This window comes from Elephantulus edwardii, unplaced genomic scaffold (genome assembly GCF_000299155.1).
Source record: "Elephantulus edwardii isolate Elephantulus edwardi_28Jun2011 unplaced genomic scaffold, EleEdw1.0 scaffold00001, whole genome shotgun sequence".
NCBI classification, from domain to species: Eukaryota; Metazoa; Chordata; class Mammalia; order Macroscelidea; family Macroscelididae; genus Elephantulus; species Elephantulus edwardii.
The window spans coordinates 37,405,236-37,418,726 of record NW_006399751.1 but is presented as its reverse complement, the minus strand read 5'-3'; the positions used below and the strand labels follow the sequence as shown (position 1 = coordinate 37,418,726).

At 38.0% G+C, this 13,491-nt stretch overlaps 1 protein-coding gene across 1 annotated transcript in view; it reads right to left on the bottom strand.

Annotated features, from left to right (window-relative positions):
- The window catches only part of CCDC141 (coiled-coil domain containing 141), a 258,070-nt gene that overhangs the window by 40,598 nt on the left and 203,981 nt on the right, over window positions 1-13,491 (bottom strand). The window contains exons 13-16 of the mRNA XM_006878954.1: window positions 6,402-6,581; window positions 6,093-6,218; window positions 3,780-3,968; window positions 1,514-1,693 (exon numbers count right to left, since the gene is read on the bottom strand). Of these exons, the coding sequence (XP_006879016.1) occupies window positions 1,514-1,693; window positions 3,780-3,968; window positions 6,093-6,218; window positions 6,402-6,581 (675 nt within the window). The remainder of the gene's footprint in view (window positions 1-1,513; window positions 1,694-3,779; window positions 3,969-6,092; window positions 6,219-6,401; window positions 6,582-13,491) is intronic.

Below are 13,491 nucleotides of genomic sequence, written 5' to 3'. Positions count from 1 at the left end.
GGGGTAATCGGGATGGGTGTGTCAGAGGCGGTGTGGTTGGCGCAGGATAGAGCAGGGTTTAGGGCTGTTGTGCATAGGGTCACTATGAGTCGGAAACGACTCGACGGCACATAACAACAACAACATTTTTGTGTGAGTGTACCATCAAATCAGATCTGACTGGTACAGAAGGAGACTGCCCCTCCTTCCCCGGCAGAGCATCTGGTGGATAAGATGTGTTTTTTTAAAAACACATCTTAGCCACTGAAATGTATTATGCATTTTACATGTAGATCACATCCTGATTCTATTACTAAATTTCTATTTTAAAAATATTTGATATGTATTTATGTTTTATAAAATTTATCATATAAAAAGTAAATTCACATACTCAAATTGTTCCCAGTACTTCATTACTTACACAGAGTGCCAACTTTTGAATTTCAATGGCAATTAAATGGAGTTGAAAGCTTAGTTTTTTCATGGCATTAGCTGCATTTCTCATTTCAAGAGCTAAATTGCCATTTCAACTGCCATAATGGAGAACATAGTTCTGAAATATATTCTTTTTTAAAAAAAAACTTGAATGGGAACAGCTACATCAAAGAACTCTTTCATTTCCTACTTAATTCTCCTTTTGTTACAAACCATAAAACCAAATTCATTGCTTTGAGTCAATTCTGGCTCATCGCAACCACATACAACAGAATAGAACAGTCCCATGGGGTGTCCTTGGTTATGATCTCTGTGGAAATCAATTGCCAGTCTTTCTCCCATAGAACAGCTGGTAGGTTCAAATCAACAATATTTCAGTTGGCACCAAGTACCACAAAGCCTACTTGCTTTTGTTATGTTGTTGTTGTTATTAGATGCTGTTCAGTTGTAGACAACTCATAGCGAAACTATGAATGAAAGACCTGAACACTTGTGTAACTTTGATAGTTTCTTCAAATTCATAGAGTTTCTGGAGGCAAGCTATTTCGGAAGTGGATGCCACTTCTGCTTCCACGCTTGTTTTAATCAGGGAGCTCCACCAAACACGTCCACCATGGGTAACCGTTACTACATTTAACACATCAGTGTCACAGTAGGTGGTAGAAACCCACCATAAAGAATAGCCCCAACAGTTTAATGTGTTTTCTCAATTTAACATATAATAGGCAATTTTAGTGGTGGTGGTTGTTATGTGTGTGCCTTCCAATTGGAATTGACACGTAAGCTGGCCTTCTGGCAGATTTTCATAGGTAGTAAATGATATGGGAGGAGATTGCCCAGCTTTCTCCCAGTTCATATTAAATGCATAATCCCAACTATAAAAGTAGAATCAGGCCCACTGTCAGAGTCGAGTCCAACTCATAGCTCACCTTCCATTGGATTTCCAAGGCTATAAAATATTTCCTGGAGGAGACTTGTCATCTTTCTCGTTCAGATTTGCTGATGAACTTGGGTTAGCAACTCAACACACAATGCACTACACTGCCAAGGCTGCTTAGTCTGAGTTATAAAAGTGCATATAAAGTTCAAAGTTGCTTACAGGCTGCTGCACTGCAGAGATGATGGCCACTCCCAAGGAAAGGGCCAGCATGTGGAGATGGTCGATCTGGGCCTGCTTTTCCTGTGAGCGACTGAGGTAAGCCTGGACATCGCGAGCCTCACTCAGTTCCTCAGGCTGCTGTAAAAACTCTAGTTCTCTTGACTTCATGAGCTGTGTCAGCTGGAATTTAAAGCATTAAGAATTACTTGTATGCCATGTTTATAAAATACTATCCAGGAAGGTTAATCTGAAACAAATGATAGTTCAGACAAGTGTATGACAATCAACAATCTGGAACAGGACGTACACTATGTCCTGAATGGGGGCAGGGAAAGGGGAAAACGTCCTGAATGGGGGCAGGGAAAGGGGAAAACAGAAACAAAGCATGTACGAGTGAGTGAATTAAAAGCCAACTTCTGTTTTTCATTTTCTTTACAACCAAATGTAAACTTTCATTCAAATAATAATAAAAAAACTTATAAGAAATTAATGAAAAAGAAACCATTTTAAAGTCTACATGCTAAACCATACTATGTTGCTGTTGTTTTTGCATACCGTAGAGTCCGAACAGACCCACAGCCGACCCTCCAGCAGATGTTCAGTGGCAGTTAATCGTATGGGAGGAGATTGCCCATCCTTCTCCCACAGGGCAGCTAGTGGCCTCAAACTACGTGCCTTTGGGATTGCAGCACAGTTTATTGTCATTAGGTCACCAGAGTTTCCCACACCTAGTCATAAATGACATAGCCTAATACATATTAAACAACAACAAAATACCCCCACCACACATTGTTGTTGTTGTTAAGTGCCATCGAGTCGTAGGTGACTCATAGCGACCCTATGAATGAAAGACCTGAACACTTTTATAACTTTCATCCTTTCTCTAAGTTCATAGGGTTTCCGGAGGCAAGCTATTTCTGAAGTGGATGCCACTCCTGCTTCCAAGCTTGTTTTATCTGGGCAGCTCCACCACACTGTCCGCCATGGGTAACCATTATCACATTTGACACATCAGTGTCACACACACAAACCCATAGCCATTAAATTTACTTCAACTTCTAATAATTCTATAGGACAGAGTTGTTGTTGTTGCTGTTGTGTACAATTGAGTTGCAAACGACTTTTAGAGGACCTTCACATGGGAGGAAATTGCCCATTTCTCTCCCAGCTGGTGGATTCAAATTACCTGCCTTTGGGTTGGCAGTGTAATTCCTATCACTAAGCTACCACTCTCCAAGGGTGTATCATAACCTAAAATCTTTACAGAATGAGGCAGGTACTTTTTCCATGGAGTGGCTATTGAGTTCAAACTTTGAACCTTCTGCTATGCAACGCTATGCTTAACCGCAGTTCCATAAGCACCTCTTAAATAAATGTCACAATGTTTGAAATCAAGTAGGTAAAATTAAGGACCCAAAAATGTAGGTTCCATTAAACTAAGTTCTTTCTGCTCAGAGCACAAACCTGGGTAAGGTCTAGGCCTGTGAGCTAAGTAAAATCAGAAGATCATTTTAAAGAGATATGACTATCAGTTTGTGTTAATGGGGGACAATTTACCATGAAGCTTCAAAACCAAACCAAACAGGGTGGTGGCAGTGGTTAATCTTAGGGTCCCACAAGTTAATGGATGGAGGGAGGGGCGGGTAAAGGAAATGGGAAAATCTCGTGTGAAAAACAATATTTAAGATTTTGTAAGTAAACCAGTATAAAATAAAAATTTCATTTTAAAAAACCCAAAAAAACAAACCAAACAACCAACAATATTTACTGAGCATTTTATCACATCAAATACTTAAGACACAAAGAATCTAAAACTGATTTTTGCCACTACAGAACTTGTATACACTTGGATTGGGAAATAAATGTTATGATCAAGATGGCAAAAATGCCAGTTGTGTGGAATAAGCAATGAGAACTCTATGAAGTTAGAAGAGGTAGGAATCACTACAAGTTAAGGCAGGTCCATGAGAGGAATCAGACAGTGGAGAAGAGAGAAGGACATGTCAGGTAAGCACACCTCAGTGTCAGGGCATGGGGAAGGAATGTGCCCACCATATGACAGACAGAGAAGAGCTCAGTTTGGCTGACAAGTAAGGAGGGTTAGATGGGAGTACCGTGAGAGAGAAATTTAGGAAAGACTGAAAAAGCATCCGATATCAGAATAAACAATTTGTTGACTCAATGACATCTAACAAAAATATTTTTTTTTCTAGTCTCATACTTTAAAATTTAAGGTTTTGAAATCATCTCATGTCCTAAGTCTTACCTCTTCTTTCACTTGGTGGAACTGGACTATCTTGCACAGAATCTTCTCGTAATCTCGGATTGTCTCTCTCTGTTTTTGGTGGAGGTGAATGATGTCCTTAAGTTGTTGAGCCTTCTCTTTCACCAGTGCGTCTTTGCCATTTAACTCTTCAGATAATTTTATAATGTACTCAACCTCATCATTCATTTGCTTAAACATTTAAAGCAATAAAAGAAAACTAACTTTTAGAGAGTGATTAAAACTGACAATACAACAAGGTAATGAATCATTCTCTCATTTACAACAAATACATATTGTGAACTGTGCTTGCTGTTAGAAATATGTTCTTCCACTCTCATAGTCTCAGAATTTTTTAAAAAGAGCAATGGAAAAAGTGTCTTATAAAATTACCATGATGCAAACTTCAAAGTTAAAGTGGGATAATGGAGAATTGTGTACTATTTCTATGACACACCAAATATTCCAATCATCTGCTAAATAAATGTACCTCAGAATATTTTATGAATCCTTATAATCGTCCCTGATATTTAATACATACTAGAATCAGATCAACACCAAGAGAAGGCAAGTGTAAGATACAATGGCGGAATGATGAGAATGAGCACCAGCTGAACAGCGCAGTGAGAGGCTGCTTTAAATGCAGTCATCTGGAATCCACAAATAGTCACCACGTGTAGGGAGGGATAAATTGCATCCCTTTTTCAGAAATCCCTTAAAATTATACAGACCCTGAGGGAGAATTTACAAAGGACAGGCGAGGGAGCTCCACGAGGGAGCTACTATAAAATTTCAGGTATGGATTGTATATCAAAGATAAAAACAATGGAAATCATTTAATCTGATGACAATTTGCAGAACAGGGGCATATTTTTAAAAGGACAGTTAAATTAAAGCATGTGAGCATCTAATATACACTTTAGAGGCATGGACTCAAAGAAGCTTGGCAGTGGTCCCTGCCTTACAGGAACATTCATACACACACACACACACACACACACACACACACACACACACTGTGCATAAATACAGAATGCAGAGTATATCAAACTGGCTAAGCTATGTATAGAGGACAAATTGTTGTTGTTGTTGCTTTGAAGCTCTAGTGTCTGAGTAGTAAGGATCTGCACTGCAATCCCAAAGGCCCATGGTTTGAATCCACCAACTGCTCCGTGTGAGAAGGATGGGCCTTCTCCTCTCAAGCTACTAACTACCTCTAAAAAGTCACTGCAGGGTCAGCTATGGATAAATTCTGACTCAACAGTACACAACAACAACAACAACAAAGAGGACAAAGTCTGCTTCAGTTTGCAATGGTGTCTGTCTTTCTGGGACATAGTAATGGTTTTATTAGTTTTATATATTTTTGTCTTAAATATTCACTTTTCAGGGCATCTTCAGTTTTCTGGTTCTAGACTTCTTCAAAGGCAGCATTCCATGAAGTAAATAGTGACTGACATGATCATCTCTGTCTTAATTTTTTAGCAAAGAATAAGAATCCAGGGTAGCAGGATTACATGATTGGTAACCAGTTTGGGCACTTGTATCAAATTTAGGAGAAAGAAAAAAACACACCTTTGAACTAAACAAAACTCACTGCCATATACTTGGTTTCCAATTATAGTGGCTCCTCCATTGGGTTTCCAAGAGTGTAAATCAAAATGGGAGGAGACTGCCTGACTTTGTCCCTTGTAGCCACTGGTAGATTCTACCTGATGGAGACATGCAGCTTTGAGCAGACAGTGTAACTCCCTATGGATTACACCATCAAAGCTCACTCTTCAGTAGAGATAGGAGGGGTATAGAAAGCGTTCACTATGAAGAATGGGAAACATAATTCATCATATGCTCACGATGAGGGTGATGGGGGAAGAAGAGCAAGAATCCTTGGATAATAGGAGACACTTGGGGTACCATGGGGTATCACAGTGATTCAGTCAGGGGCTAAGGAATGCAGAGACCATCCCGTGGTGGCCAGACCCTGTTCTGAGCTGCCTCTTCTAAATCATGTCTACACTCCCTAGAAAAATCATCATAATATATATGATAAATATACTAGTATGGAAAGAATTCAATGTAAACAAAACTAACCTCAGCTAAAAAGAGATTAAAGACATTTTGTGGCCTTAACTGTTTAGGCCTGATCAAATAATCAAACCGTATAGAAATACAGTAAGAGAAATGTTTCGACAGTGAATTTTTAGATAAACCATGTTTATAAAAAGTTATTCACCAGTCTGTTAAATTACATGATCCACAATAGAAGAGTTTTAAATTATGCTCCATTCACCCACGTCCATCAACCTATGTCTTCACCTGGAACTGGGGTTTCATCTCAATCCATTTTCTCTGTAGATCTAAAATGGTCTGAAGACTCCCTCCAAGGTCAAGTGCAGACACAGGCATAAGTGCTTCCTGAAGAAGTTTTAAGTTGTGAGTAGTCTGAAACAAATATTGAACAGTTATGTGTATATGTTTTCTTTGACATTGGTCTTTAGAATCACTTTAGTGATGACTTGTCATAAGATGTTATCTGAATACCTCATGAAAGCCCATGCTACCTGGAGCAAGTGTGTGAGTCTAAACCTCCATTTAACAAAACTACCAGTTCTGGATTTTCTTTACCTTTTTAAGGTGCTCTTTGAATGCTCCCCACTGCTGTTTCACAGGCTTGCATTCAGTGGCTTTAACTTGCCATGCCACGCGAAGGTTGGAAAGTTCTTCCCTTTCTGCCTTCTGACTCTCCATAATGTTCTCCATAAGGTGCACTTCATTTTTCACATTTAATATCTCATTCTCCTGTGCCTAGAAAAGGAATAATCCATATAACTGCGGATCATTCCCAAGAGGTAAACTACCTTTGCACATAACTATTACAGGAGGTAAAACATTCTCTTATACCCAAAGTAGATTACATGATTTTAATGTTCAGATAAACCCCATATCCAGGACCAGTTAATCTCTCAGAACCTTCTGTGCTAAACTCCAGGCCCTCAGTTCTTCAAGACACTGCTGATGTCTGAATTTCCCCTTAAGTTCCAGTTATTCATGGGGATTTGAATAATCATTTAATAAGTTCTAGGGTCCAGAATTTTAAAATAAAAATATGCTTAAGGCATTAAGTTTCAAGTATATTATCCCTACTATTGTAACAAATCAATTGTCTTGTTATTAGGTGCTGTTGAGTCTAGTATTACTCATAGCAACCCTATGAACAAAAGATTTCAGCCCTGTCCTATCCTGTGCCACCTTCATACTTCCTGATGTACAAGAGCCCATTGCAGCAGTCACCATGTCAATCCACCTGGCTGAGGGTTTTCCTCTCTGCTGACCCTCCTCCCTTCCCAGCATCCTGTCCCTGTCCAAGAAATAACCCCTCCTAGCAACATGCCCAAAGTATGTGAGGTGAAGCCTCATTGTCCTTTCCTCCAAAGAGTACTCTGGCTGCACCCTCTCTAAGACATATGTTTGTTCTCTTAGTCATCCATACAATGTTCAGTGCTCAAAGGTGTCAATTCTTTTCCTGTCATATTTATTCACTGTCCAGCTCTCAGATGCATGGCTAGTGATCAGAAAGATTATGGCGTGAATCAGACGCACATTAGTCCTCAAACTGACATCATTACTCCTAAATAATTGGGAGAGGAGGTCCCTAACTAGATTTTCCCAGTACGATGCATCTCTTTATTTCCTGATGGCCCATACCAAGGGTGTTAATTGTGGATCCAAGCAAGATGAAGTTGTTGACAGTTTCAATCTCTTCTTCATCCATCATGATGTTGTCTATCAGTCCAGTGATAAGAATCTTTATCACTTTCTTGACATTGAGATGCAATCTATACAAAAGGTCACATTCCTTGATCTTCTGCAACAAGTGCTCCAAGTCCTCCTCACTTTCAACAAGCAAGGTTGCATCTTCTGCATGTTGTTGTTGTTGTTATGTGCCATCGAGTCACTTGCGACTCATAGCGACCCTATGTACAAGAGCTCTAAATGCCATTCTATCCTGTGCCAACCTAGCCATCTCAAATACACTCATTCCTACCACAACAGTCACAGAATCAATCCATCTCATCAAAGGTCTTCTTCTCCATGCATGTTATTGATGAGTCTCCCTCCAAACCTGACGCAACTCTGTTCTACATAGAGTCCAACTTCTCAAATTTACTCAGCAAACAGATTGAATAGGTATGGAGAGAATACAAATGTCATACACTCTTTTCTCAATTTTAAACCATGCAGTATTCACCTGCTCTGTTTACACAACAGCCTCCTATTCCAGGTGTAGGTTTCATATGAGCACAAATAAGTGCTCTGGGACTCCCTTTCTTCTCACTGTCAGCTAAAACTTGATTTACAGTCAAATGCCTTTGCACAGTCAATAAAACATAAATAGAGATTCTTCTGGTATTCCTTACTTTCAGCCAGAATCCATCTGACATCAGCAATAATATCCGTGGTGCCATGGCCTCTTCTAAATCCTGCTTGAACTTCTGGCACTCCCCTATCTATACACTATGCTAGCCATTTTTTAATGATCTTTAGCAGTATTTTGCTTGCATGTAATATTAATGATATTTGTTCGATAGTTTCCACATTCAATTGGATCACCTTTCTTGGGAATGGGAACAAATATGGAGCCCTTCCAATAACATATAGATTAAATATGTTAACATTTCAGTACTAAGGCACATGATAGGTCAAGTTTTGGGGAGCCTCTGTTTTATCTTTTAAACTTCTTGTCCTATGTATTACAATAATTTCAATAATTTTATATTTTCCTTCTAAGCAGCTCTTCAAAGTATCCCATCTGCAAGAAGTGGGTTTTGTAGCCATTTTGTAACTTGGATTAGTAAGATTCAATGATAATATGAAAGATATAGTTACAGTAGGAACCTACTGCAAAATTATATTGTGTATTTATGCTATAAGTAAGGGTCTTTGTAGCACAGTAGTTAAGAACTTGACTATTAACCAGAAAGTAGGCAGTTTGAATTCACTAGTTACTCTTCAGGAGGTAAATATTACTGTCTGATAAATAAGGATTACAGAATTTGGAAGTTCTATTCTGTTTTATAGGGTCACTATAATATGCTATGGAAAGCTTGAAATTATCAATGATTTCATCTTACTTGAATCCACAATAAACAACATTGCTAAGAGTAGTCAAGAAATCAGAAGACATGTTGCATTTGGAAAGTCTAATGTCTAATGTCCAAGTGGAGAAGAATAAGGATGTCAGTTTAAAGAATAAGGTATGCCTGATCAAAGTCATGGTCTTTTCAATGACTTGGTATGCATATGAACACTGGACACAAATAAAGATGATAGAGGAAGGAGTGGTGCCTTTGAATTGAGGTACTAGGGAAGAATACTAAATATGCCATGGACTGTTGAGAAAACAAACCAATAGGTATTGGAAAGAATACAGCGAGGGTGCTCCTTAGAGGGGTAAAATAGAGAAACATAGTTTGACATACTTTGTGCATGTTGTTAGGAGGAAAAAGACACCATGCACAGAAAAGGGGAGGGTCAGCCAAGAAGAGCAGGACCTTCCATGAGGTGAATTGACACAGTGACTGTAACAATGGCTCTAGTGTGGCAGAGATGATGAAGAGGGCATGGGATAGGGCAAGGTTCAGATTCATTGTTCATTTGATTTCCATGACTCTTATACAACTCAATAGCACCTAACAACAACAATAGGATACTATTTCAAACCAACTACAAGGCAAATAAGTATGGGTTTTGATTTTATGCTGTAAATAAGATTACATGATCTTTCACCTTTTGTTAATAAAGTACAAATAAAATACAATCTAATGTATGGAGCTCTGGTAGTCTAGTGACAAGAAGCTGCACTATAATTCTAAAGGTACGTGGTTCAAATCCTCCAGCTGCCCTAGGGGAGAAGGGTGGGCAATCTCCTTCTGTGCCTGCTGAAGGGTTAGTGGTGGGTCAGTTCCTACACAACAACAATATAATGTACAAAAATATACTTAAAAACCATAGCCACTGACAATTACAATTGAAGAGTATGGTGATCTGAGAGAATATTGTCAAAAGAAGAACAATAGTAAGATTTGTGAATGTTCAGCTGGCAGGTTCTAAAGAAGAAAGGACATACATTTGGCAGACTGAAGTATTTTGGCGAGTCAGGAAAGGTTGCCAACAGCTAGTTAGTAAACACATTCTATTCATTCTACTTTTGTGACAGGGCATGGAAAATTCTTCCAAAATCTGTCCAAAACAACTTGTCCATCTTTTTATTTATATCATACACAACAGCCTTCCAATGAAGGTCTTGTTTTTCAGATATCTTGATAGTAACAAGGCACTATGAAGACAGTAGACTTAGTATTCATTGTTATGTTTTTATAGTCATTGAGTCAGAACTGACTCATAGCTGATCCTCCAGTGGGTTTTTAGAGACAGTAAAACTCATGTGAGAAGATTGCTCATCTTTCTTCCACAGAGCAGATGGTGGATTCGTGCCTTTGGGTTGGTGGCATAACTCCTTTCCACTAAGTCATCAGAGTGCACTTGGGATTAATTATCATAAATTAATAAATTGTCACTTTTTTAAAATTTTCTCTACAGTCTCCCATTAGGCCAGGTTCATGGAGTCCTTAATGTTCATATTCAGTCATTTTAGTATACCAATAAATGCGGGAAGGGCAATCAAGAGTAAAGAAGGTGCAATGGCATGGACCTGGCACTGGTGCTAGCTACAAAGGTGACTTGTCTACTGAAGACTAAATTGTCACTTTTATCAAGTTATTTCCTCTGATTCTGGTTTGACTTGAATCAGTTTCTCTAATCCTGATGCGTTCTAGATGAACTAGAACCTTTTCCATTTCTAGTTTGAAAATATGAGCATTATAACTCAATCAAGTATATCATATTTAACTGGAAATGTTAAGGGCCCTCTTCATTCTAACAAGCAAATGTTGGGTCCAAGCTGTCCAAAATATATAAAGATAATAAAAACATGTCTCTTCCTTACTTTACCAAGACTTTCACTGAACCAATAAAAGTAAAAGCCTTCATTCTTTGTAGTGGTAGTGATTGATTAAAATCTCAGGAATTAATTACCATGTTATAATACCAAAGGAAGAAAATATATACACATTTAGTAATATACATGCTATTTCTAGCAATTAACTAGATATCCTAATATTATGATAACCTAATTGTATTTATAACATTTGTCATTGTTGTTGATTGCCTTAGTTGAGCATGCCTCATAGTGAACTATGAACAAAAGGCCTGAAGCCCCTCTAAAACAATCAACATTTGTCAAAGTTCATAGAGTTTCCGGAGGCATGTTGTTTAGGAAATGGATGCTACTTCTGCTTCTAAACATATCTTAGTAGATGCAAAATATTATTTGGACTGGTAATACTTCTCTTAAATAATGAAAATCTCACTGAAAAAAACATAAACTTTCAAAATAAGTCATTAAAAAATCTGTTTCTGTGTAGGCAGATTAGCTGGTGGCAGTTCAGTACTGCTGAGAACAACATGAAACTTCATAAAATACAGAAAGAGTCTGTTTGAAGATAGCAGAAAGCTTCTCAGGGAATAAGCTACAAAGAGGATAAAACTTTTCTAGAGGAGAGAACATGAGAAGTATGAGTTGACCTGTTATCACTTTTGCCCTAGGGACATTTATCAATTCTATGCACTGACAGCCTAATTTGGGCTTTGATGGGGAACTGAAAAACCTATGGAACTTTTGGCACATGCTTGGCATAGCTTTCAACACACAGTTCATCTCCCCTGAGGACTGAGTTGTACATGGCAGTAAATGAAAAACTTAAGGAAAAAAAATTTCTGTAAAACAGAGTGCAGTGCTTCAGTAATCTTTCAATACAAAGACTAGAGTCCAGAGCTTAGTCATGGGCAGACATCTGAAATAATACCCTAAACTAGATGTTGAACAGAGAGTCAAAGGAGTTTAGAGGTAGATTGAGTCTTGAAGGACTACACTCTAAACTCAACTCTACACCACTCCTCATTGGATTAATTAATCTTCCACCAAAGTCATCTTAAGAAAGAAGAGTGGGTCATCTCTAGGAAAATAAATACCATTTAGAGGTATAATTTTCTGGAGCTAGAGATAGAAAATATAAAGGGAAGGATTCACTCAGCATTTCTCAAGTTAAATAAATGAAAAGCCATTTCAAGCCCTGCGTTGCAACACTGAAAGAAAGGATGGGCAAAACCTGGAATGTTCCAGGAAGCATCAAAAGGGAAGGAATACATACATATAGTCACTATAACAAAAAGAATTGGTCACCATGAAACCATTTCAGAAAGCAGCAAATGATCAAGAACCAGTGGTCATGTAGGAAGAAGTTCAAGCTGTACTGAAGGAATTGGCAAAAAATTAGAGCCCAATTGATAGATTTCCACAAATAGAAACAACCTTGGATGTGCTCACCAGGATATACCAAGAAACTTGGAAGACAGATACCTGGTCAACTGACTGGAAGAGATCTGTATTTGTTCTTTTTTTTTTTAAAAAAAAAAAAAGGTGATCAAACAAACTGTTACAGTTACACACCATTGGACCAAGAGATGGAGAAAAGATTAAGGTTGTTAAAGATTTCTTCTTACTTGGATCTGTAATTAACACCCTTAGCACCAGCAGTCAGGAAATCATAATGTGTTTTACATTTGGAACAATCTGGTGTTACGGCCCTTTACAAAGTCGTAAAGGGAAATTTATGGCAGTTTAAAGATTAAGGTGAAACTGGTCCAAGCCATCATCTTTTCAATTACTTGTGATGCACTTTAAAGTTAGACAGTAACAACAACAACAAAAAAATGGTAGACAGTAACTAAGTATAACAGAGAAGAATCAATGCCTTTGAGTCATGGTGTTGAAGAGTACGGAATACTCTGTGAACTGTCAAAAGAATGAATTGGTGTATCTTGGAGAAGGTGCAACCAGAGTGCTCCTTGGAGGCAAGGATGATGACACTTCAGCTCACATTTGAGTGTGTTGTTAGGGGAATGCTGTCCACGGAAATGTGGAGGGTCAGAGAAAGACAGGAAAATCTTAAATAAGATTAATCTATCCAGTGACTGTATCAATGGGCTTAAGGGTATCAGAGATGGTGAAGATTGCACAGGATAGGATGGGTTCAGATGTATTATTCAAAGAGTCAATATGAATCAGTCAACTCAATAGTAACTAACAACAACAATAAATCACTTTTTATACATAATGTTTAGCATTTGATAAATGTTCATGTGTCCTCTGGAAAGACAAAACCATATGATTGAAAAACCAAAAGAAAATGTAAGAAATAAAATCAACTCCACATCCAGATTTAGCATTAACTGCTAAACTCCCTACCATTTAGTTGGTCCTACTCAGTCCAACTTCTATTTGCTGTAAATTGTAGTGGCAGGATCATTCTCATTTTTCTCCCTTAGCGCTGTTGGTGGATTCAAACTGTTGAGGACACCCAGCCATTGGGTGGCAGTGCAATTCATGATAGGCTATGCAACAAGGAATCCCTATTAGCTAGTAAGCTCTTTAAAATACCTATGATTACTACGATTTAAGATAATATTAGAAATATATAGAAAAGATAATAAGAACAATTTAATCAATAATTTAAATCTCACAAAAAGAACTGGCTGGTGCCTTCAAGTAATGAAAAATAAAATTTCCTATACTGAATTTAGTAATTAAATACCC